This window comes from Medicago sativa, chromosome 2 (assembly GCF_051527215.1).
Source record: "Medicago sativa cultivar Bolivia chromosome 2, Bolivia_mono, whole genome shotgun sequence".
Classification (NCBI taxonomy): Eukaryota; Viridiplantae; Streptophyta; class Magnoliopsida; order Fabales; family Fabaceae; genus Medicago; species Medicago sativa.
Window position 1 is genome coordinate 81,751,260 of NC_140750.1, and position 27,142 is coordinate 81,778,401.

Sequence of the window (27,142 nt, forward strand, 5' to 3'; positions counted from 1 at the left end):
CATGATTCTCCTGTTGAAAGTGCAAAGAATGTTGAGCCTTTGGTGATCAGGCTACCTGGTCCGGTATCTTATACCTCTACCAAAGCAATTCCCTACAAATACAACGCAACCATGGTTGAAAATGGGGTGGAAGTACCTCTGGTATCCCCAGCTACAGTCGATAATGTTGCCGGTGAAGTTACAACTCTGAGAAGCGGAAAAGTCCGTCCACCCTTGTTTCAGAAGAAGGTGGTGACACCTATTGCCACGATAGCTCCACCAGTTGTTCCTCCTGTTGACAAGAACACCGGCCCAGCAGGCCAATCTATCGAAGAGTCCAATCTGGACGAAATCCTGAGGCTTATCAAGAAAAGTGACTATAAGATTGTTGACCAGCTGCTACAAACCCCATCAAAGATATCCATTTTGTCTCTGCTCATGAGCTCAGAAGCTCACAGGAAGGTGTTAATGAAGATACTGGAGCAAGCTTATGTTGACCACGAAGTCTCTGTGGATCAATTTGATGGGATAGTGAGTAATATTACCGCCTGCAACAACTTGGGGTTTGGTGATGATGAGCTCCCCGAAGCAGGGAAACGCCACAACTTGGCTCTACATATCTCGGTGCATTGTGGATCTGACATGATATCTAATGTGTTGGTAGACACTGGATCATCTCTGAATGTAATGCCTGAATCCACCCTAAGGCAATTGAGCCATCACGGAATTTCTCTGAGGGGTAGCAGCTATCTGGTTAAAGCTTTTGATGGATCCCGCAAGGATGTTCTCGGGGAAGTGGACTTGCCAATTACCGTTGGACCCGAGACATTCCAAATAACCTTCCAAGTCATGGATATCAATGCCTCTTACAGCTGTCTCCTCGGAAGACCATGGATCCACGACGCTGGAGCAGTCACATCCAATTTGCATCAGAAGCTTAAGTTCATGAGGAACGGTAAGATTGTCACTGTGCATGGTGAGGAAGCATATCTAGTTAGCCAGGTATCATCGTTCTCTTGTGTTGAAGCAGGGTCCGCTGAAGGGACGTCGTTTCAAGGATTGACTGTAGAGGGTGCAGAGCCCCGGAGGACTGGTGCTAGCATGGCTTCGCTGAAAGATGCCCAGAAGGCTGTTCAAGCAGGGCAAGCTGCCGGCTGGGGCAAAGTGATTCAGATCTTGGAAAACAAGCGTAAAGAAGGCCTTGGATTCTCCCCGACATCTGCTGTTTCAAAGGGAACTTTCTACAGTGCTGGGTTCATCAATGCTATTACCGAAGATGCTGCTGAAAGAAACCATGTGCCTACATTTGTTGTACCAGGAGGCACTGTGAGAAATTGGGAAGCCATTGATGTTCCTTTAGTCATGCATGCTTCCATGTAATGTGTTTTGTTGCTCATGTTTCTTGTTTTCAAAATAACAATCCTTTCGCTCTGCCCAAGGCGAAAGTGATATCTTTGTAAGGGCGTGTTTGTTTCGGCATTGCCGTTAATCAATAAAAAGTTGTCGTTTTTCTCACGACTCTTTGTTTTTTTACTTTTTTAGTGCCTTTTTTCTTGGAAATAATGGTAATGCCAGAAAAAACCAAAACATCTGTATTTTTCTTATTAATTTCAAAAATCTGCATGAAAAACTTTTTCTAAAATCATCCCAATCATATTATGCAGATTGAACCATAGTAAACCCGTTGAACACAATGACCCTATGGTTCCTCCAAATTTTGAATTCCCTGTATATGAAGCTGAAGATGAGGATGATGACGAAGAGATACCGTATGAGATCACTCGACTGCTTGAGCAAGAAAGAAGAGCCATTCAGCCTCACCAGGAAGAGATTGAGCTTATCAACCTGGGTACTGAAGAAAACAAGCGAGAGATCAAGATCGGTGCTGCACTTGAGCCAGAAGTAAAAAGGAAGATCATTCAGCTTCTCCATGATTATCCAGATGTCTTTGCATGGTCCTATGAAGATATGCCGGGTCTAGATCCCAAGATTGTGGAACATCGGATACCGACAAGGCCTGAATGTCCTCCTGTCAAACAGAAATTGAGAAGGTCTCGTCCAGACATGGCTCTTAAGATCAAGGACGAAGTACAAAAGCAAATTGATGCAGGTTTCCTCATGACAGCTGAATACCCTGAGTGGATTGCCAACATCGTACCGGTACCAAAGAAAGATGGGAAAGTTCGAATGTGTGTTGATTACAGAGATTTGAATAAAGTCAGTCCAAAAGATAACTTCCCATTACCTCATATTGATGTGCTTATTGACAGTACTGCTCAATCCAAAGTGTTCTCCTTCATGGACGGTTTCTCTGGTTATAATCAGATACGAATGTCTCCGGAAGATAGAGAAAAGACGTCCTTCATCACTCCGTGGGGAACGTTCTGTTATAAAGTGATGCCGTTCGGCTTGATAAATGCTGGTGCTACCTATCAAAGAGGTATGACAACTCTGTTTCATGATATGATTCACAAAGAAATTGAAGTATACGTTGATGATATGATTGTGAAGTCAAGTGATGAGGAGCAGCATGTTGTGTATTTGAAAAAGATGTTTGAAAGATTGAGAAAGTACAAGCTGCGGTTGAATCCTAACAAATGCACATTTGGTGTAAGATCTGGAAAGTTGCTAGGCTTCATTGTCAGCCAAAGAGGCATTGAAGTTGATCCTGACAAAGTCCGAGCCATCAGAGAAATGCCGGCCCCTCAAACTGAGAAGCAAGTCAGAGGTTTCCTCGGACGTCTGAATTACATTTCAAGATTCATATCTCACATGACTACTACCTGTGGACCAATTTTCAAATTGCTCAGAAAGAATCAGCCTGTTGTATGGAATGATGAATGTCAGGAAGCTTTTGATAGCATTAAAGAATACCTGTTGGAGCCACCTATCCTTGTCCCGCCAGTGGAAGGAAGGCCTTTGATTATGTATCTGTCAGTGTTAGATGATTCAGTGGGCTGTGTTCTCGGTCAGCAAGATGAGACTGGTAAGAAAGAACATGCTATCTACTATCTGAGCAAGAAATTCACCGACTGTGAGACTCGGTATACAATGCTTGAAAAGACTTGTTGTGCTTTAGCTTGGGCTGCCAAACGCCTGCGTCATTATATGGTGAATCATACAACTTGGTTGATATCCCGAATGGATCCAATCAAGTACATCTTTGAAAAGCCTGCTGTTACTGGAAAGATCGCACGTTGGCAAATGTTGTTGTCTGAATATGACATTGTGTACAAAGCTCAGAAAGCAATCAAAGGAAGCATCCTTGCTGAGCATCTTGCTTGTCAACCTCTCGATGATTACCAGCCAATTAAATTTGATTTCCCTGATGAAGAAGTTATGTATCTGAAGGCAAAAGACTGTGAAGAGCCACTGATCAATGAAGGGCCAGATCCCAATAGCAAATGGGGATTGGTGTTTGATGGTGCTGTTAATGCTTACGGTAAAGGAATTGGAGCCATCATTGTAACTCCGCAAGGGCACCACATTCCTTTCACCGCTCGAATAACTTTTGAATGCACAAACAACATAGCTGAATATGAAGCATGCATCTTGGGCATTGAAGAAGCCCTTGACCTGAGAATCAAACACCTCGACATCTATGGAGATTCTGCACTTGTTATTAACCAGATAAAGGGTGAATGGGAGACCCATCATGAGAAGCTGATCCCTTACCGTGACTATGCAAGACGTCTATTGACATACTTTACCAAGGTTGAGCTGCACCACATCCCTCGGGATGAAAATCAGATGGCTGACGCTATTGCTACTTTGTCTTCCATGTTTCGTGTGAATCATTGGAATGACGTGCCCGTAATCAAAGTGCAGCGTCTCGATAGACCCGCTCACGTGTTTACCATTGAAAATATGCCAGAACAAGCTGATGAGGTTGTGAATGATAAAAAGCCTTGGTACTACAACATCAAGCAATTCTTGCAGAATCGTGAATATCCACCTGGTGTTTCCAACAGGGATAAAAAGACTTTAAGACGATGGGCTAGCAAATTCCTTCTGGACGGAGAAATCCTATACAAGAGGAATTATGACATGGTCTTGCTGAGATGTGTTGACAAGCAAGAAGCTGAGAAACTGATGCATGATGTACATGACGGTACCTTTGGGACCCACGCTTCGGGCCACACCATGTCAAGAAAACTGTTAAGAGCCGGCTATTACTGGATAACTATGGAGCGTGACTGCCACAAATATGCTAAGAGATGCCACAAGTGTCAAATTTATGCTGACAAGATTCATGTGCCTCCACATGCTCTCAATGTTATCTCTTCCCCATGGCCTTTCTCTATGTGGGGCATTGATATGATCGGAAGGATTGAACCAAAAACTTCCAATGGACATCGTTTCATTCTAGTGGCAATTGATTATTTCACCAAGTGGGTTGAAGCTGCTTCCTATGCAAATGTGACCAAGCAAGTGGTTGTCAAGTTTATCAAGAATAACATCATCTGTCGATATGGTGTTCCCAACAAGATCATCACTAACAATGGTTCCAATCTGAACAATAGCATGATGCAAGCTTTATGTGAAGAATTCAAGATCGAACATCACAACTCTTCTCCTTATAGGCCTCAGATGAATGGTGCAGTTGAGGCCGCTAACAAGAACATCAAGAAGATTGTTCAGAAGATGGTCACTACTTACAAAGACTGGCATGAAATGCTACCGTTTGCCTTGCATGGTTACCGTACTACAGTGCGCAGTTCAACCGGGGCAACTCCTTTCTCTCTGGTATATGGCATGGAAGCAGTTCTCCCTCTGGAAGTGGAGATTCCATCTCTTCGAGTGATTATGGAAGCAAAGTTAACTGAGGCTGAATGGTGTCAAAGTCGGTATGATCAATTGAATCTGATTGAAGAGAAACGTATGGATGCTATGACTCATGGACAGTTGTATCAAGTGCGAATGAAGAATGCTTTTGACAAGAAAGTCCGACCTCGAGAATTCAAGGAAGGCGAACTTGTATTGAAAAGAAGAATAAGTCAGCAACCCGACCCAAGGGGCAAGTGGACACCTAACTATGAAGGTCCTTATGTCGTCAAGAAGGCTTTCTCTGGTGGTGTTTTGATTCTTACACACATGGATGGTGTTGAGCTTCCAAATCCTGTTAATGCCGATATAGTCAAGAAATACTTCGTCTAAAAAGAAAAGAACAGCGTGGTAGGTCGAAAACCCGAAAGGGCGGCCTAGGCAAAAATGCGCTTCCCGGTGGATCGAAAACCCGAAAGGGCGATCCAGGCAAAAGTTAGGGACAAAAAAAAATGAATATGAAAAAGCTCGCTGAGATTGTACGCAACTCAGGCAAGAATGAGCGCCTCGATGAGCCGAAAACCCGAAAGGGCGGTTCATGCAAAAATGAGGTTGATAAAAGACAAGTAACTATATCTGGCAAATCACCATCACCCCTTGGGGCATCTGCAACTGTCAATGATCTTCTTCATCAGAGGCTTCTGTACTTGCGAATTCAAAATTTCTATGAAATGTAGTGGTCATCGTGTTCAATGTATCACCAACCAATAAAATTACCATTTTCCAAGCTTTGTAAATCCGTGAAGTCATGCCTTTGGCTGACTCTCACTCTTCTACATCAATTTGAGCCTGTGCTATTGTTTGAAACTCTGTTTTCTTGCTACTTTCAATGCTATATACAAATGTTTTCTTTCTATTTTGATAATGTTAATGTCTGAAACAAACATCTTTTGAAAATTGAAAAATCTTTTTCTGTCTATTTTGAAAGCAAACCTGAGCAATAGGGTACATTTCAATGAAACATGCATGAACAAATGAATATCAATGTCTATTTCAATACTTGTTACAAGCAGGTTACTCCCCAGGATGATCTGTGGTCAATGGCAAGAATGAAAAAACAGAATGAAAAATGAAAAAATGAAAATAAAAAGCTCGCTAAGTTGAAAACCCGAAAGGGCGGCTTAGGCAAAAATGAGCACCCCGCTGATTGACAACCTATGAAGGCAATTCAGGCAAAAATGGGGCAATGAAAAGAATCTTATTCCCCGGTGAATCGAAAACCCGAAAGGGCGGTTCAGGCAAAAATGGGGTTTGAAAATGAAAAATGAAAGAATGAAGTATTGAAAAGCATTGACTACAGATGCAGACATCCAATGTTTACCCAGCACTGACACGCCTAGCAATGGCGACCTGTATCCAAGAACCTTTCAAGGGTCCTCCCTTTACAAATTTTATTGCCCTCAGCCATGGTTTTGATACGTCTCTCAACGACGGTCTCTCCAAAGAGGTCTTCCCCTGTGAATATGTTGCAGCACGAGCCACTACGTGCCCAATCTTCCAATGTCTTGTCTACCTTTATGAACTTTCTCTGCCAAATTACAAGCCAATCATGCATTTCAAGCATTCATACATGCATAATCATGCGTTTTATGTGCTCATACATCCAATAATCTTGCTACACCATGCATACATGTTGCATACCCAAATTTCAACTGTCAAACTCAACTTCAATTTCAATTTCAATCTCAATTTCAACTGTCAACTGTCAAAGTTCAATTTCAATTTCAATTCCAAATTTCAATTTCAAATTCAATTCAATTTCAACCTGTCAAATTCGAAGCAATTTCCAATTTCAAATGTCAAACTGTCAAATTCGAAGCAATTTCCAATCTCAATTTCAAATTTCAACTGTCAAATTCGAAGCAATTTCATTTCCAATTCCAATGTCAATATCCAATGACAATGCCAAATTTCTAATCTCCAATTCCAATTCCAATTTCAATGACAATTCCAATGTCAATCTCCAATTTCAATGACAACCTCCAATGACAATCTCCAATGTCAATGTTAATGTCAATGTCAATCTCCAATTTCCAATTCCAATGTCAATTTCCAATTTCAATTCCAATTCCAATGCCAATTTCCAATTCCAATGTCAATTTCCAATTTCAATTCCAATTTCAATGTCAATGTCAATATCCAATGTCAATGTCAAATGCAAATGTCAAATGTCAAATGTCAAATGTCAATGTCAAATGTCAATGTCAAATATCCAATGTCAAATGTCAATGTCAAGTATCCAATGTCAAATGTCAATGTCAAATGTCAATGTCAAATATCCAATGTCAAATGTCAAATGTCAATGTCAATGTCAAATGTCAATGTCAAATATCCAATGCCAATGTCAATGTCAATGTCAATGTCAATTTCAATTGCCAAGCCAATGTCAATGTCAATGTCAATGTCAATGTCAATGTCGATGTCAATTCTCAATTCAAATCAATGTCAATTTACTCTTGGGCCAACAAAAATGGTCATGTCTACTTTCAAATTAAGTCAATGACAATTTACCCTCAATTGGTATCTTGTTAAACCAGACTTTCAATTTGTATCTTGTTACTGGTCAAGCGCCAGGTTCGATCCAAAAAAGAACCACTTGTACCTGCTTATATACCTATGCTTCCGGACAAACGGCAAGTTCGATAGAACAGTTTGTACCCAGCTTATGTTCTATTATCGGTCAAACGGCAAGTTCGATAGAACAGTTTGTACCCAGCTTATGCTTTGTTATCAGTCAGACGGCAAGTTCAATCTGAAGAACAGTTTGTACCCAGCTTATGCTTTGTTATCGGTCAAACGACAAGTTCGATCTAAGAGAACAGTCTGCACTCTCCCACATGATGTGGTGATAATCCAACAAGCAAGTTCGATCCAAAGAAACAGCTTGTATCAACCCTTTTGTCTATGTCTCCAGCCAAACAGCCAGTTCAATCCAAAAGAACAGTTTGTGTCTGCCTATCTGTTTGTATCTTCAACCAAGTGTCAAGTTCGATCCAAAGAACAACTTGTATCTGCCTATATGTCTATGTTTCCGGTCAAGTGGCAAGTTCAATCCCAAGAACAGCTTGCACCCATCTCTTGTTTTGTATTCCTTGGTCAAGTGGCTAGTTCGACCCAAAGAACAACTTGTACCCTTTTTCTACCCCCTGGTTTGTCTACCCTGTCAATGTCCACCGGAGTCCCCAGTGACATGACAGGTTTCATAGACTCCAATCGTCTGTCTTGCATTCATAATCAAAATGTTGCATGACATTCATATTTTTGAAAATCTGAAAACGTATTTTTATGTCCAAAAGCAGTGCAAATGTTAATATTTAAGTATCTTCGTCCCGTCAACTCTAAGACTTCGTCTCTTGACTCTCCGGACAAAGAAACTTAAATAGGGGCAGCTGTTATACCCTAATTTTGGACCTAAAAATACTAGTCAATTCTTCTTTTCTTGCATTTTAAGTCATTTGAACTGTCTTTGATCAATTGCATCTTTCTCTGCATTTTATTTCAATGTTATTTGCAAAATTTACATGCAAGGGTATTTTAGTCATTTCCTATGTCAAATTTCTCTCAGTCTTTCAAAATTTTGTTTGAGTCTTTTAAATTGGTTTGTATAAGCCCTTGTTTCAATCTCATGTCAAAATTCATTTCAAAAATATCGGTTAAGTCATTTTTTTAGTCAGTATAGCCCCTAGGGGCATTTTAGTCATTTCCTATGTCAAAAGTTCTTTCAGTCTTTTAAAGATTTGTTTGAGTCCTTTCAAGTAGTTTGAATAAGTCTCTGTTTCATTCTATGTCAAAACCCATTTTAAAAATTGCATTTAAAGTCATTTTGAGTCAGTTTTGCCCCTAGGGGCATTTTAGTCTTTTCATGTGTAAAAACCCGTTTAAATTCTAAAAATTGTCTCTGAGTCTTTTAATTCGCTTGTATAAACTCTTGCTTTGATCCCTTGTAAAAAAAATCATTTTAAAATTGCATTTGAGTCATTTCGAGTCATTTTAGTCCCGAGGGGCATTTTGGTCATTTCACATAATATTTCTGATTCGTTTTAATTGTTTTTAGTCGTCTCGTTTTACGTTAATTTTCAATTTACGTTTTCAATTCAATTTTAGTTTTAATTTTCATTTTAGTCCGCGCACTTTTGTTATTTACATTTTAATCCTTTTTAAGTTTGTTAGAGTCCAAGTGCCACGTGTCCAAATGTTATTGGTCCACAAAAGTTTGTTACAAGTCAAGTCCATGTGGCATTTCCTCATTGGTCCAAGCATCCCACATCACCTATAAATAGGTCAAAGTTGGTCAAGGTTGATTGAACTAATCATTTTTTACAAATTCCACAAAAAAGTCATAAATTTTTTTCTCTCTTTTCCCTCTTTCTTTTCCTTCACGTGTTCCTTTTCTTCTCCTCCATAACCAACTTTCTCATCCTCCATAACCACCACTTTTCCAACCTCTAACTAACCTTCCTCCACCATAACTAACCTAAACCACCACCTTCCTCCACCACAACAAACTTTAACCACCTCAAACCACCATAAACAACCACATTCATCATCCATAACAACCTTCAATCTTCATCACCAACCTTCAATCCACACCCAATTCTTCATCACCATATTCAAATCAAATTATATACACAATTCCAAACTGAAAAAAGGAATTCCAAATCTCCTCTCATTCCCAATCGGATCCCATTCTTTTCTTCCTTATTGCAAATTATGACATTATATGCTTCCAAGAAGGAGAGTTAGTGAAGGAGGAATTCATCATAGAAGAAGAGATCAGCAACAACAACGGTGCCAGAACAGATCTCGATTGTGAATCAAAATCACAAGGGTTTGGAGACGGAAAGTGCGTGACGGTGGAGGCATTAGTTCCGCGGCGAATCGAAAGCGTCGGAGAGGTAATAACGTTTTTGTTATAGCTGTTTATCTTTGAAATCGAAATTTAGGATTGAATTCGTCTACGTCGTTGCTCTCTCCCTCTTTGATTCTCGTTTTTCTTGAATTTGGAACGAAGGAGGAATAGGATTTTAAAAAATCGTAAAAATTGGAACCGGAATAAAGAGTTTCTCCGACGTCGGAAACCGTCACCGGTAGCCGCGTCGGAGTTGGTTAAACCCACCGGAGAAGATGAATCTTCATCCTCTACCTTTCCTCTTTCCAGATTCGTTCATGTAGAAAGAGAGAGGGAGCAAAACGTGAGTTTAGAGAGAGAGAGGGAGCAAAACGTGAGTTTAGAGAGAGAAGTAATTGTTGTGTATGTGTTTGTTCACGTGTTGGAAGCTATATAATTGTGTTATGCTATTTGCTTCTATGTATGCCAATCCATAGCCATACCATGGTCTCTCGGCTTCTTAGTGCTTTGATATTAATCATGCGGTTCCTGTACATTCTGTTTAGGGCCTGGGCCTTTGGGCCTGTTCCTTCTTCGTTTTTGTTAGTTTTGTTGCTATTTTCACCACCGTAAACACTTTTCACACCCCTGTTTCTTTAAAAAATTTCCAAAAAAAATCTTTAAATGAACAAATTATTTTCTTGATATTTTTTGATGAATCTTGATGTATTTATACGTCAAGTGTTGGTCAAAAAAATGGGGAAATAATTTGTTCTTTTGATTAATTCAATTCCTTTCTATTTCTTGAAAAATCTTGTAAAAAAAAAAACTTCCAAAAATTTGTGACTTCTCTTGCAATTATTTTTGACATTTGAAACTCTTTTTTATGACATTTTGGCATGTTAAAAATGAGTGAAAAATGTATGTGGAATTTTCTTGTGATTTTGTGTTACTTTTTGCTAAGTGTTGTGAAAATTTCGCATGTTCTTGATCCCAAAAGTCTTGCTATGGTATATTGATCCTTAGTGTGAGAGTTTACAATGTGTATGCCTCTGATTTGGTGCTATTCTTTACTGTTTTAGAGTTTGATTTGTTGATTTCTTGTTTTACAAGTCATGTAAATAATTGTTTGTGGAAATAAAGTGGAAAATAGGTCTAAAAATATGCTAGGAGGCTTGGCTTGATAGGTCCTCTTAATTCTTGTGTTGGGACTGAAATAAAACTCTTTGGGAACTTGTTAAAATATGAGGATTGTAGGTCTTGTTCAAGCCTTGCCTTATTGATGAATCTTTAGGCCTATTTTGCATTGTTTTTGCTTATTTTTCTTTAATTTTTCTTACTTTTGTTATGATAGCTTTGACTTGTTTTATATCTTGTGCTACTAACTTTTTGTTTCATGTTTCATACATCATAAGCATTCCCACTTCATCTTCCTCTCCATTCAATTTCTTGCACTTTAAGTTTCAATTTCATGCAAAAATTAGAATGTAAAGCTTAGGAAATTCTTGTATTTTATTTCCATGCTTTTAATTTCTTGGCAAAGAGGCCATAGAATGTATCTAGGGTATAATGTAAAGGACAATGGACTCTAATAATGTACACCGACACAAACACCGACACATGCACACACACATCACTATAATATAGCTAGAATATGCATGTTTAGATGTATGTTTAGGATTGTATGTTTAGGTGAATGCCTAGGACTTATACTTAGAAAAAAACCAATTTTCCAAACAAATGTGAACAACTTCACTCAAGCATTTTTCATAATAAACCTTGGGGTCAAAACCCCATTGAATTTTCCTTTTATTTTCTTAATCAAATTTCAACAAATTTTAATCATACTTTGACTTGTTTTTGCAAATAACTAATCAAACCCCACTCTTTTCTAAATTCTCATGCCTTTAAGGCCTCTCTCTTATTCTTCAAAATCCATTTTCAAACTTAAAATCAACCAACAAAAACAAAAACATTTTTTGGAAGAGAACTACGGTGGATTTGATCCCTTAAACGGGTACGTAGGCAAGGAACAAAATTCCTTCAATTCAACTAAAATAAAAATCCAAAAACATTCTTCTCCCTCCAATTCTTCACTTAGAAATTCTTTAGGCTTAATATTTTCTTTCAAAATAGCATTTAAAAATAAAGCGCGCGCGTAGAAATTAAAGACGGTTCCTATAGGTTACTATAGTCGTTATGGGTGCCTAACACCTTCCCGTAGCGAAAACAACTCCCGGACCTCGATTCTCAAGGGTTTTGCTTACTTTTTCCCTTCCCAAGAAAAAATAAGATATCACCGGTTTAAAAGGTTCAAACTTAATCAATGTTTGACACCCGAAAACCAAGATAAAACACATGTCAACTAACCAATGTTTGTTTATATATTTTACTATATTAGTAATAATTGATTTATAAATATCAGAGTTTAATATAGATGAGAATAAATAATTTGCACAAGTTAACTGACGTTATGTAGTTAGAAAACATTTGACTCGTGTCGTATTAGAGTGTGGATTCAACCATGTTGTTAAATCAATGAAAACATCATCGTGACTAATAAGTTAGTTGTGAATGTAAGTACTTCTACACGCACTTTTCGAGTCTTTGATTTTTTTACCCTAACAAGCATCCTCTGCTTAACTTATTACTCTTCACTTTGTATTTATGATTATTACTCTTCACTTTGTATTTATGATATTAGTGAATTAGGTTAATTTGACAAAATTGTCTCCCTATACTTTATTTATACTTTTGTTCAATCACGAGAGAAGTTCACGAATCATCACATCGAACTTTACATATTTAGATAAGTCATCTCATTCATATGTTGTTTCACATCTATTTTATCGTAACTAATGTAAGACTCTTGCTTAAAATTAACATACCAACATACCCTCGTTAATTTATCTGTAAATAATAATAACATGATTCGAAGAATAAGCCTGAGTGAGTGTTTGACAACCAATTAAGAAGAAGAAAAAAAAAACTTAGTGCATTTTTTGATGTTCTTTTAACTAAGTTCATCTTGATTTACTCAAATCCATAATTTTCTTAAAATTTTCTATATTAGAAAATAAATAATTTTTTTAAAAATACAAAAAATATTTATTTTTTAATATAGCAAATGGAGTATTTTTATCTAGTTTGTCTCGTTATGATGACCTTTTCTCTACACTCCCATAATTAAACCACTTGGTCACTAATTTCTCCACCAACTGCCCCATCCTATCTTTTTATTTATGAGTTGAAGAAAAGATCAACACACCATAATTAACAAAGATAAAGTCATAGCCATTATAAATATCACTAACTACTATATCAAAACATTGTCAAACTTAGAAAGAAACAAAGATCCAGAAACAGAGAAACCAGACATGGAAGGTTTACAAAGATCTGCAGTATCATTCAGAAGACAAGGTTCATCAGGGTTTGTTTGGGATGATAGATTTCTACAAGAAGAAATAAACAAGATGAACCAGAGTCAGAATCAACAAGAACAAGAAGACAAAGATGAAATCAAAGAGATGAACCGTGATGCAACATCACCACAGCTTGGACCAATCAATACTGTTCAGAGAAGTCGTTCTAACGGTGGAGGACGTGGTTACCGTACCGGAAAAGTTTCTCCGGCGATTGAGCCACCGTCTCCTAGGATTTCTGCCTGTGGGTTTTGTGGTGCTTTTGGGAAAGTAGGGGAGAAGAGGAAACCACCTAAGCATCGATCAAGGTAGTTTTTTTTTTACTGTTTTGTTGTTTTTGTCGGTGGTTTGAAGCGGTGATTGAAGTTACCGAAGATGGGATATTCCGGTGAAGGTGAAAGGTTTATGCTCTTTTGTGTAATGGTAATTACTCAATTAATTAGTTACTTTAGGTTTGTGGGGTATAGTATAGTACCTAGTGGTTGAGTTCATCATGAATTCGTTTTGTTATGATTATTAATTAAGAACATAATGATGATGAATCATGTTTTATTTTTGCTTTTGCTTTCTTTATTATCCCAAAGTCTTTGTTTACACCGTCTACGATTAAAAGTTTTAATTTAATGAGTTATCAACAAAAAAAAAAAGTTTTAATTTAATTTACTTACCAATAGATATACAGGTAAGTAAATTATAAGTACTAATGTTGTCTTGAAACCACAGTTCAACCGATAAAAAACATCAAGATATTGTTAGACCGAACGCGGTGAATAAAGTTTGAATCTCAATCAATCTCACACCTGTGTGTGAATTTTCAATAATTATTATTATTTTGTTTATCTATCAAGATTGCTACAATTATATATGCAGTTTAATCTATGTAAGTAATTTTTATATAGGACAGATACTAGTTTACTCATATTCAAATGTAAAAAATTTACTGAGTACACAAGCTTATGCTATGAACATTTGTATAAAATTGTTTATCAAAACGAACCTATTTAATCCGAAGAAAAAACTTATGATCTTTTGACGTCGTTAATTGACTCACTCCGCTCAAACAATGGACAAAAATTGAGACAGTACAACCGATGATACAGAAGAATTCAAGCAGCAGACAACCTAGCTATTAGTATTAAATTATGTTCGTGAAGGAATCTGTTTTAGGTGTTTATGGATACCCTTTTTCAATGGTCGTTTCGTGAAGAAATCTGTTTTAGGTGGTGATGTTTATTAGCTACTGCCTCAGGTTTACGGTGTTTGGAGGAGGTTTTTATTTGGGTTTTGAATTGTGGTTATGGTGTACCGTCTATATGCAGCACCATTTGTATCTTATTTCATTTATACCTTGTGTCTTGCGGGGTTGACGTTTAATAATATTCGCCGATTAAAAAAAATTAAATTATGTTCCAATGTTTAATTAATTAGAACAAATATTTTCTTAAAATAAAATAAAATTAGAACAAACATGTGATACAACGTGACTTGTTTTTGGATTCAATTGTCTCATTGGCCATCAAGATGTGGTCACAATCAAAATGCACAACGCCTATTGGCCATTTTTCATCTCTAGTTTTCCATGTCTGCTCGTGATATATACAAGAGTTCTTAATACAAGTTTTTTTTGTACAAAATTTTTTATTAAAGGGTAATGTTAACCAGTGCCCCACTGATTAAGAAAGTAAATGTAATAAGTATTGCATTGGAACATGTGTTGTCAACTCTTCAAAAGCATAAAAAAATTTATTTTCATTTTAAAATTTCTTTTTGTAGGTTTTTTAACCAGTACCCCAGGGCACCAGTTAACATGACCCTTTATTAAATAACGGAGATAAGTGCAAATAATGTTTAACCGACAAGCCGAAAAAAAAGTATAAGAGTATTCTATCGACTAAAAAGAACATCATAAATTAAGAATTAAGACAAAGAAGAGGGCTCAAAAACTATTCAAAATATATATATGGTCCCTTTTTTTCTAGCAAGGAATCACCTTCAAGAAGTGAATTTAGCCGAATCTAAAGTCTCCTTTATATTCGAAGAATTTGAAGAGAAAATAATTTCAATTTGTTACCTCTCAAATCTTCTAAATTTTGTATGCCAAATTAAAGTTAGCCTTTTCGAACGTTTTTTTTGTTCTAAGACGAGGATGAGAAATAATCTTGAAGAGAAGGAACATTCTCGAATAAGGTCACTTCTGTTCCTATCCACTTAAAAATCAAATATTAAATCTTTCCGACAAAGCTACGCCTACAAAACAAATGGTCTTCCATTAAAGAATTACCTCCATGTATCCTTCACTTTTTGAACCAAAGTACCAGCTATTATCGGTCACACCTACAATGGAGAATGCTTATATTTATACTAGTTGTTGTGAGAAACCATGGATATGAGCAAGAAAGTTTGAACACTATCAAAATTGTTACCGATAGAATGAAAAACACAATATTAAGTCAAACCATTTAAATGACGTATATAAAGAATAAGAAAGTACCTTACGGTTTATATAAGCAATAAAAAAAGTTTTGTTAAAAAGTATGATATTGAAATCGAACTTGTAACATGAACTATCACTCTTTATTTGCAACCATAAAAAAGAAATATTAAAAAGTGTAATGTGTTGTGTTTGTGCACCATAAAAAAGCAGTCCACAAATAATAATATATAATGCGTTGCCTTCTAGGCAAATGTTTGATATTACCCCGAGTATGCCAGAATATATATCAAATAAATATACAAAATTCAGAATATATATTTGTCAAAAAAAAAAAAATCAGAATATATAATAATTGTATATAGATCTATCTGAAACAATGTTTAAAAGGTAACACCAAAATTGAGTTTAGATGTTACTATGAAATATTAAAAAAAAAAAAAAATCAGAGTTCAAAATAAATAAAAATAAACTCATAAACCTAAGACAAGTGTCCAATGTATGTGGTGGTGTTTTTTTGGCCTCATATGGTTGTTGGTTGGTTGATTTAGTAGTACATCTAGGGGTGTAAGTGGTTCGGACAAAACCAACGAAACCGAAAGTCCAAACCGAATCAAACCGAAAAAATATCCGACCTTGTTTGGTTCGGTTTGAAACCGATCCGATCCAATCAAAACCGATCTAGTTTGGTTTGGTTCATGGTTTTTTATTTCGAGATCCGTGAAACCGATGAACCAATCCGATGATAACCATACTCCTTATTTTACTAATATTATCCTACCTTACCAAATTTATGGTTAGGCTCAAAGTTAAAGTCCAACATAAAATACTTCTTAATCCATTCACTTTCTCTCATCATCATCTTCATCTCATCGGTCAAACTCTTTCATTTCTACTAAAAAAGAAACCCTAGCCGTCAACCACACCAAACCCATTGTTCATCACCACCGATCACCGCTGAGATCGTTCATCTCTTAGTTAGTTTTATCATGTTTATGTCATTGATTTATACTCATTATATTTCATTGTTTTCTATGTTCATTTTCTATGACATTGATTTATACACGTTATATGTCATTGTTTAGTGAAGATTAGAAAAAGCCATTCAAAAAAGAAAGCATTGCGATTTGCGATTATCTTAGAACTAGAAAATGAAATAAAACTAAAAAGAACACCATAAAATTTTGATCGCGTGTGATGTGTACCGATAAAAGTTGAAATAAAATTCTAAAATATATATGCTACTTTTTATTTGCACGCATAACTTTTTATTTGTTGGTTCGGAAATAATTTTATAAGTTTTAGAGATTTAAAAATATTAGAGATTAACTAGTCAATTCTAAACTTATTTTAATTTTGATCTGTTTTGCTTCAATTGGTTAGTGTTCTTACTAATTTTATTAGTTATAAAAAGTTGTTTGAAAAATAGAGAACATGAAAAAACAAAATATGAAATACAATTATACAAAGTTCTATGAAATATTTTGTGAGAATATGAATTTTTTAAATTGTATTTTTAAACAAACCGATCAACCGAACCAATCCAAACCGAACCAAACCGATTAATTTGGTTCGGTTTCTTTTTTGAAAAACAGTGAAAACCGAACCAATCCAAACCAATGAAGGTTTCATCGGTTTGAACATTTTTTTGAGTGAAAACCAATCCAAACCGAACCGTTACACCCCTAAGTACATCCGTACTATAATAATGTAATGCAACGAACTGTCCATACTTTAAAACTCTTCTTGTAAGATTTTGACAGACAACGCCTCAGTTCAGCAGGTACTTTTTTGGTTGGTTAGAATGAGATCTTCTTCTTCCATTTCTATATATATCATTGTTATTATCTCCATTGTACTTGTTCCTTTATTCATCCACCATGCACAAGCACAAGCACAACCACAAGGACTTGACTCTATTATCAAACTCCCACGTTCTGGGTCAACCCGAACCAGATCCAAATCCAAATCCAGGCGGGTTCTTTCCATCACTCATTTTGGTGCCATAGGTGATGGTTTTCATAATGACACTCAGGTATTAATTATGATACTGTTTTCCCTTGAATTTGGACTTTTGATGTTGTTGTTGGTACATTTTTGTTAATGATTTTTATCATGTACAAAATGTAATTGTTGTTCATTCACAAATGCATCATAGTGAAATGTAAATGATATTCATTCATAGTCCACAAGGATGTTTTTGCAAGTTGGGTGTTTCTTTTTAAAATGTGAGCATAATAGAGAATTTTGATTTATAGCCACTGAATGTTAGGTGATTTGTCTCATTGAGCTAGATATAGGATAAGTAAATTTTAGAATCTTCATCAATGATACTTTGTTACCATGATATACTGATAAACAGGTTATTAATTTTTTTATCTATCTTTTCAGGCCTTCTTGAAGGTTTGGGAAATTGCTTGTTCTCTCTCTGGATTCATCAATATAGTTTTTCCATATGAAAAAACTTTTCTTGTCAGTCCAATTGACATTGGTGGACCTTGTCGATCTAAGATCACTTTGAGGGTAAGCACTAAGAGTGTATGAAATCTACCAGATTTTAAACAGATTTCTGTCATATGCATCTTTCAATTCTTGAATGAAATGTGTCGTATTGAAAATGTTTATTATTATTATTATTTATTTTATAGATCTTAGGAACAATAGTTGCACCACGAGACCCTGACGTATGGCATGGTTTAAATAAGCGCAAATGGATTTACTTCCACGGGGTGAATCACCTTTCTGTAGAAGGTGGAGGGAGAATAGATGGAATGGGACAGGAATGGTGGTCCAGATCTTGCAAGATCAACTCCACTAATGTATTGCTATCTCAGAAACTTATTTTCATATGTAGTTGAAGTTTATTCATCAGTTTAACTAAGTGATGATGACTTCAAAATCTCCTTTTGCAGCCATGTCTTCCTGCTCCAACGGTTAGTGGCGCTTCAAAATATGGAGCAAAACAGTTCATTTCTCTAATCTGATGATACATTAATTATGAATCTATTAGCTGAAATATGAAACTTCATTTACTATGTAGGCCTTGACTTTTCATAAATGCAAGAGTCTGAAAGTCAGAAACCTTATGGTGCTAAATAGCCAAAAAATGCACATCGCATTCACTAGCTGTATGCGGGTTGTTGCATCACGTCTCAAAGTATTAGCACCTGCCTCCAGCCCTAATACCGATGGAATCCACATTAGTGCTACAAAAGGTGTTGAGATTAAAGATAGTGTAATTAGAACAGGTGTGTTATCCTCAATCTAATGCAATGCTAGTGTTACTCATATTGGAAGATTTCAGTGATAGTTTAACATCTTATTTATTTTAAATAGTAATAACATGTTGGTGTTTTAACAGTCAATCATATTTCAGAAATCATAGAAACTTGTTTTTAGTAAAATATAGGATAAGCAGAAAGAAACTATCGTAACAATGAATAAACTTTGTAGGCATAAGGGCAGCCTAATGCACTAAAGCTCCCGCATATGCAATGTCTGGGAAGGGGTCCCACCATTTGGTGTATTGTATGCAGCCTTACCTTGTTTTTTACACAAGGGATTGTTTTGAAGACTTGAACGCGTGACCTTTCAGTCACGTGATAACAATTTTACTGTTGCGAAGACTCCCCCTACTTTGTAGGCATCTTATAAGTTTTTAAGTTTTATGATTATCATTATTATTTTTGAATGTATGGAACTAGCTGAATATGATATGCATGTCATTCCCTATATGATATTTTCAGTTGTGTAGCTTTTAAACTTTGGAAATGTTTAATGTTGTAAAGGAGATAGGGGGAAAGGCATGTGCAACCAACCTGAACAATAAACCAACAATAATGTAACATTGAAACACCATAAAAATGTGTAAATCATTTATAAGGTCAGAGAAATGTGTAACCTTGAAACACCATAGAAATGACTACTTTCATTACCGTTTTGTAGAAGTTCCAGAATAAACTTAATGATCAAGTAATGTGTCAGAAGACAAACATTTCACTGCATTATGTCCCATTTCAGGTGATGACTGCATCTCCATAGTCAGAAATTCTTCACGGGTCTGGATCCGAAATATTTCCTGTGGTCCAGGTCATGGCATAAGGTGAAAGTAATGTTCACTTTTAGTTCATTAGGATACCAAGTAGTATAAATTGTATAATTCTTAACCGATACTTGAACCTATTTTTCAGCATTGGTAGCTTAGGAAAATCAAACGTATGGGAGAAGATTCAAAATGTAATTGTTGATGGAGCACATCTATACAACGCTGATAATGGGGTGAGAATCAAAACATGGCAGGTAACTTTCTTCGTAACTGTATCATTTTCATTCTCATTATATATTTCACCTAGTGATGACAAGTCTATTGAGTCGAGCCAAATTTTAAAGGGTGGGAGGGGTTTTGCCTCCAAGATCACATTCCAGAATATCTTAATGGAAAATGTGTCCAATCCAATAATAATAGATCAATACTACTGCGATTCACGACATCCATGCAAGAATCAGGTATTGAATTTTAAGATATTTTTGCTGGATTTTTTTGTATGTCTGCATGTTCATGTACTGACACTATTAATAGTCAGACAGTGATTTTTTTGAGAGGATAGCCTATATAGTTTTGAATGATTTGTAGAATGTAATAGCTGATTTCACAATTTCCATCGATTATAATCATGTCAGTGACACACATTCCTGTCAATCTCCAACAAGGATTCAAATTAATGAAGTTTCATAATAATTTAATTCAACTGAAGATATTATGCTGTAAAAATTTATGCAGACTTCAGCTGTTCAAGTGGGAAACATATCCTTCATTAATATTCTAGGAACTTCAGCCACCGAAGAAACCATTAAATTTGCCTGCAGTGATGCTTCTCCATGTGAAGGACTATATCTGGAAAATATTTTTCTTCAATCATACTTTGGAGGAAATACAAGATCTTATTGTTGGCAAGCTCATGGTTCTGCTCAAGGTTATGTGTACCCTCCTGCCTGCTTTTCGACAAGTAGTGATTTAATTAGACAAAATGTCTTGTTAGAGCCAAATCCTGCTATTAATTCTGTCTGAACAGAAGGTATTTTGTACATAATAAAACAAGTAGATGAACCCCTTGATATATATTTTACAGGGTATTCAAGGTCTTGTTAGAGTCATATGGTGATAAGTCTGTATTCATAATCCATATGAATGCATGCACTTGCATTATTGAATTTGAACTATTTTCTTGGTAGTGTTATCTTTTTTTCGATGTAGTTCCAGTTATCTGTTCTGTGTCATGTAATCTCTAACGTCGATTGAATGAATGCCTCAAAAAAATATGCTATTTATCGCAAGGTAAAAACAAGTTGACAAAAAACAAGTTAAAACTAATTTGAATGGTTTTAAACAACTTGTGTACCAACTTCATGCATTGTAAGGGAAAATTCTCCTGCATCTCCATAGGATCGCTTATATGGAATAAGTTGCAAATCACACTCATTAATATATTCATGCCATAAGAAAAGACAGAAAAATACTTATTTTTACTAAATCAAAATTACCGCAAGAAACATAGAAAATTACGTGATATGGTTCTTTTTCATCTATTCATCTTGTTTTCTTGTAAAATTTTGTGTTGGGTCTAACTCAATCTTACCGAAACAATTTGTAAGGTGAGACCGTCCCCGCATATAAACTTATGCTTAAGTCATATGTTTTTCAAAGTGGGACTTTTAACACACACTCTTCATGCGAACATCTGGAATGTGACCCGGTAGTGAAATGGATTCAAGGTTTTTCATGTTTTTGCAACTGTGACATAAACACCATTTTTTAGCACATCATGTTTTTTAAATATCGCAATCTCCTGGTTTCAATTACTTCCTCTTACACACCAGTTTTTTTTACAGTAAACACGTCTTCAATTTAATAAAAATAATTGCTATGATGTTTTATGTACCGATATTAAAGGGAAAGTCTGATATGGTGATTGTTGAATGTATTCATAATCCATATGAATGCATGCACTAGCTTCCATGAATTTGAATTGTTTTCCTGATAGTCTTCTGTTTTATTTTTTGGTAATATTCCAATTATATGTCATGTGTCGTCTGTAGTATTCTATACATTATTATGATTGAATGAACACCTCTGAAAAATTTGAAACTAGGCTCAATCATAAGGCAAAAGCATAATAATTTATTTATTTTTTTAAAAAAAGCATGTCTGAAACTGAATGGTTTTAACTTGTAATGAACTTTTGTACCAAATTCTTGCATTGTTCGGGCAAATTCTCCGGCATCTTAAAATCACTGGGGTCGAATAATTCCGCAGATGCGAACAAGAGGTATAAGCAGCCACCTGAGTGGCCTAATAAGAAAAGCTAAGCAAAATCAATATCCCTATTATTGAATCTTATATTTAATGAATTGATCAGAAAGTACTAACAGACTGCAGTAACAGATTTCAACAGGATAATACTAAAAATTTGAGGAAATTTACTAATTACAAAACTGACACAATACTTCTAACTTAATGGATCAGATTCTGGACTACATCATAAGGTCAAAAAATGTAAACTTTTCACTAATGTTGTGCATATGAAACTAGTTTTGAATCAGAGGCTGTCCCAGTTTTACGCTCGGGGGCCAAGTTTGGGGCACCCATGGGCAAGAGGCAGATCCACGTTTTTCCAACTTCTGAAAGTTCTAGGTACCATCTTATCGACATATAGTGTTCCATCTAGGTGATCACACTCATGCTGTAAAATTCGAGCCTGCCAACCAGAAGCATTTATTTTGATTGGCTCACCATATCGATCAAAACCTGTAACCTCAACATCAAGGTATCGCTCTACCACAGCTTGAAATCGATCAACACTGCAAAATGTTATTGCAAGTGATGTTAATGTAACTTGGATATATGTAGTTCTGCACACATTATTGCCACATAAACCACAAAAATATGGAGCAAGCCAGAATTACCATATTTTTGAAATTTTGACAACTTTAAAAACGATATTACATAACTGATAACAGATCCAACAAATTCAATCAACTCTAATCAGGTTAGAGGAAAATCTCTTACAAACACGGCATATTTACAATCAGAGGACACAATAATCATAATAAGAGATTCAATTGTTTTGTTACAAACGCTGCTTTCCTCTTTGGTGAACTACACCCATGTTTGTACATTCTACTTAGAATTTGGATTGGACCTAACTCAACCCATTACAAAACCGGTTTATAAGGTGATGGATGCCTCCCACTTATAAACACTTTTTGGGTCATATCACATTGAATGTGGAACTCGCAACAATACTAACGGCAACTTCAATACTGACAAAGGAAAATTTGGTACAGCAAAGCTCAACCTCCACAAAAGATAATGGATATTGGATCTCATTTTTGTTTAAAAAAAAGACAAGAAAAGCTAAGAGAAGTTCATACCAGATGTTAAAACTAAGATAGACATTAGGTTGATTAAATTGAACTTAAGCATAGTCCACCCGAGTATACTCAGCCTCAGGCAACCCTTACATTGTGAAAAAAATCCACGTGAAACCAAACAACCATGTTTTGAAATAAACATAAGCAATTCTGCTATGTATTGGGTTACATGGATGCCAACTTAGATGTATCACCAGTTGAGCAGTCCTTGTAAGTGAAAGAGAATAAAGACTTTGCAACTTTTTAGCTTTTAGGCAAAATAATAGCTTAAACAACATCAACACTGAAGAATTCGTTCATTTGGAATCACACACACATACATAAAGATACATGTTAAGAGAAATCATTTTATGATTTGGTTGTGATTGCTTCAAAATTGATCCTATCAAATTTTCCTTATAATGCTAAAGTCAGTCAGAAGCCAACCCCTGATTCAAAAAAAAGTCAGAAGCCAACCCCACTTAGTGGGATCAGGCTTGTTTGATGTTGTTGCTAAAGTAAGTCATAAAAGAACTTGGTCTCATGAAATTTTAAGCCATCGCTAAAGAAAGGACAAACAGTGTACCATCAAGAATTTAGACTGCCATTTTAAATATTAGGCTAAAATATGGTTTTAGTCCCTGCAAATATGTCTCGTTTTGGTTTTAGTCACTGTAAAAAAAAAAATTAGTTTTTGGTCCCTGCAAAATTTTTTGTTTTTTAAAATAGTCCCTGGAGGGACTATTTTCAAAATCAAAATATTTTGCAGGAACCTTTTTAAAAAACAAAATATTTTGCAGGGACCAAAAACTACGAAATAGGTTCAGCCATCATGTGTCACGTATGCATATCATCACAAAAGTAGGGTCAGGGACTATTTTCAAAAACAAAATATTTTGCAGGGACCAAAAACAACAAATTTTTTTTACAGGGATTAAAATCAAAACAAGGCATATTTGCAGGGACTAAAACCATATTTTAGCCTAAATATTAAACCAAGATTTGCACATTCCTAAATATGACCATGAACAAATGGCATGTCAGTTTTGAAATTGCAAGTATGGCAACAGAAAATGAAAAAGTTGTTAGTAAATTATTGCCACACCTCAAGCACCCTTCAAAAAAGAAGGCAGTCCTGTTGCTCTTGTTCTTTAATTTGGGATTCAGAATCACCTGCATCACTCAAGAGATCTACTGAATGAATGTTATTACTCAAGTAATATATCTCATGTACAAAACAAAACTGAATTTAATTTCAATAAATGAATGAACGGTTACTTTTTTTATAATGAACAAATGATAGCTTTTGAACATGCACTAGTCGTTAAACGTAATTAGCTACTTCTTAGAGAGTGAAAGGCCCTTGAAATTGGACCGAGTAGCTGCATCCAGGTTTCGACCACCCCTCTGGTTTACAATAACTTGCATCTTAATGACTGCAATGCAATTCATAGCTAACTTCAAATTTCAAATCCGTGTTTCTATTTAATGTATATGCTCATTTTCCAATGCCAGATCAGAAGAAACAATGAACTACTAGTAGTTAATTTTACTAATTTGTGCGAGGAAAATATTTCTAATCATATATAGGGCGTCTCTTTCACTGTTGGAAAGTCACAAATTGTAACAATTAGACAATAGCAATTAATTGTAGTATAATGTAATGTAATCAAGTAATTATTAGAATTAATAGTAACATGCATACTGATCATAGAAAATGTGTATATATTATTCAAATGTTGACAGATGGTTTATCTTATTGCACGCTGGTTAGTTAATTCTTATATCTTCCAAATGACTCCAAGCTGTGGAAAGCTTCTTCTTTCAGCCAATATACCACTGATACAAGTTAAAATAGTCCAATCCATGCTTCCAGAATCTTTTATATTATTTGTCATATGATTTTTAGCTTGCATTACATATCCCAGGTTACTTGGTGACCCACAAAGGCAGTTTCTTAATATTCATTCACATGTAACATAAAAAAAGAAGCTATCATTCGTTCTCTGATTCACACATCATATATGGAAACATACATACCAAAAGATCAAAAGGTCTTCTGTCTTGTGCTTTGGTCTCCTCCTCTGTGTTGTAACTAATATATTCTTCTTTATCCTCCAAAACTATTATCTGCATACATAAAAGAAAACACCGGAAAAACATGCTTAAGTCCAACAACATCAGCCTATGTAAAACCGACACAGCGACACTTCACATTAAAGGTGTGTGATGTTCGACATGGTGTTTGCATCTGTTCTAGTCTAGAACACAGCGCCTAATGAGCGAGTGGTCACCTATGATTTATGGAAATGTGTGTAGAACATGCCTTTGCCCTAAATGTTAAGTCCAATTTTATAGTGCTCCCCCTGCTAGGCTTTCCTAAAATTCCTGGGCTTCTCCAATCATTGTCAGACCCAATACTAAATAGGGTGTGGCTCCCATTAGATATTCTATTTTTAGTTAGCAATGAGGACGATGAACAGAGTAGTGCCGTAGCGGTAGGTGGCACTTGCGGTACAGATAAATTACTCTACCAACTAATGACACTCTGGTACCCTGGTCGGCCATGCTAGCGCTCTCCTATGGACAAGTGTCCTGATCAGCCGTCATAGACTCTCTTGGCTAGGTTGTGGATTCCTCTAGTCAATCGTTCTTAGAATTTGTGGTTGGGTCTAACACAACCCCACAAAACATGTTTGTAAAGTGAGAACTGCCCCACTTATAAACACATGCCATCTCTCATCCAATACGAGACTCTTTTAACACACTCCTTCAAGCCCAAGACTATTAGGCTTGGTGCGTTGGTATGAATGGTGGGTGGCTCGATAGCGTAACCTGGAAGCAAACAGTCTAAACAATCTTGGAGGGGGCTCTAATACCATCTTAGAATTTGTGGTTAGGCCTAACTCAACCTTACAAAATCTATATGTGAGGTGAGGACTACCCCCACTTATAAACACTTGATCATGCAATCTCTCATCCAATGTGAGACTCTTTAATAGTCATCTCAGACCCCCACTATCTTCTCATTGAGGCACCGACCTCAATGTACCAAAGAATGTCCAATAGGGTCAATATTCTCTCCATTGGAAAAAAAGAAAAATTGAGAAAATAATGTGGAGATGGTCAAGGTCTCCACATTATAGTTTTGTTTCAAAGGAGAGAATCCATTTCCTGTCCAACATGATACTACCAAAACACATGTAGTTACATTCAATTACTCCATTTTTGTATTGACAAAGACACTATACAGCTTATAATAATTTGAGAAAATGGCATAACTCATCACATGTGTCAGTGACAACAATAACAACAAAAGCTCATTTTTGATTCATACCCTTAAAGGGATACCAATTTGTGGGGCAGCAACACCAACTCCAGGGGCTTTTCTCATGACAAGAATCATATCATCAATAATATTCTGAATCTTGTCTGATTTAATCTCACAGTGATCAACCTCACGTGCAGGCTCATGAAGAACTGGATCACCTGCTTTTACAATGTAAGGCAATTTGTTCACAGTTTTCCTTAGTAATGTTGTTTCTGAAGAAGAAGGTGATGATAATGTTGAACCGAACTTGGAAAATTTGGTATTGAATAGTTCAATTTTGGTGTTACAACTAGAAAATGAAGAAGAGAGTGATGCGACACCGTTTGAGAGCACCGGCATCGGAAAAGAACGTAAACGCCACACCAGCCGCCGCGCTGCTTCCATGTTCGGTTCAGAAAGAAAAGTTTACTGAATTCAAAACCAGTACTTGATATTTGACCCGAACCGAACCAATTTTTCAAAATTGTGTTTTTTTTTCTTCTTTTTCACATTGAAGCTGTGGGAAAGTTCTTGGTGGCACACATGACACTAGTGTTTTTTATGAGAGAGAAACATAAATACTCCCTCGGTCTCACCATATCAGTGGTTTAAAGTTTGTGCATGATTATTAAAGAAATAATTAATTGTGTTGAAATTCAATGGTAAAATTAGTACTCCCTCCGTTTCAAAATACATGTCCATTTTAGAAAAATTACAGATACCAAGGAATCAAATAAATGTTGTCATTTTTGATGCAATTCTTTGTGTTTTTTCTATAATACCCTTACTCATTTATTATGTCATTCTATTATTTCTCTCTCTACAATAAATATATAAGGGTATTATTGATAAACCAATAATTAATATTGCATTGAAACTTGAAAGGGACAAGTAAAGTGAAACAAAATTATTCTCCAAAATGGACAAGTATTGTGAAA

At 35.9% G+C, this 27,142-nt stretch overlaps 3 protein-coding genes across 4 annotated transcripts; 2 read left to right on the top strand and 1 right to left on the bottom strand.

Annotated features, from left to right (window-relative positions):
* Positions 1-12,823: 12,823 nt before the first annotated feature.
* LOC146951441 (uncharacterized protein At1g15400-like) lies at positions 12,824-13,610 on the top strand. Its single transcript, XM_085747423.1, has one exon. The coding sequence runs from the start codon at positions 13,009-13,011 to the stop codon at positions 13,363-13,365; it is 357 nt and encodes a 118-aa protein (XP_085603549.1). The 5' UTR covers positions 12,824-13,008; the 3' UTR covers positions 13,366-13,610.
* Positions 13,611-17,249: 3,639 nt separating this feature from the next.
* On the top strand, positions 17,250-20,715 carry LOC146951442 (Pectin lyase-like superfamily protein). Of its 2 annotated transcripts, XM_085747424.1 has the most exons (9): positions 17,250-17,519; positions 17,876-18,007; positions 18,133-18,303; positions 18,397-18,417; positions 18,525-18,732; positions 19,505-19,586; positions 19,675-19,783; positions 19,874-19,990; positions 20,265-20,715. In XM_085747424.1, the coding sequence occupies exons 1-9, from the start codon at positions 17,289-17,291 to the stop codon at positions 20,550-20,552; spliced, it is 1,359 nt and encodes a 452-aa protein (XP_085603550.1). In that variant the 5' UTR covers positions 17,250-17,288; the 3' UTR covers positions 20,553-20,715. The 2 variants fall into 2 exon arrangements, with proteins under 2 accessions (XP_085603550.1, XP_085603551.1); XM_085747425.1 differs by lacking the exon at positions 19,874-19,990.
* A 1,132-nt stretch (positions 20,716-21,847) lies between these two features.
* LOC146951443 (peptide deformylase 1A, chloroplastic-like) lies at positions 21,848-26,754 on the bottom strand. Its single transcript, XM_085747426.1, has 4 exons — positions 26,232-26,754; positions 24,935-25,024; positions 24,000-24,067; positions 21,848-22,342 (listed from the first exon to the last, which is right to left on the bottom strand). Exons 1-4 carry the CDS (start codon positions 26,607-26,609, stop codon positions 22,099-22,101), a joined length of 780 nt encoding a protein of 259 aa, XP_085603552.1. The 5' UTR covers positions 26,610-26,754; the 3' UTR covers positions 21,848-22,098.
* Between the last annotated feature and the right edge of the window lie 388 nt (positions 26,755-27,142).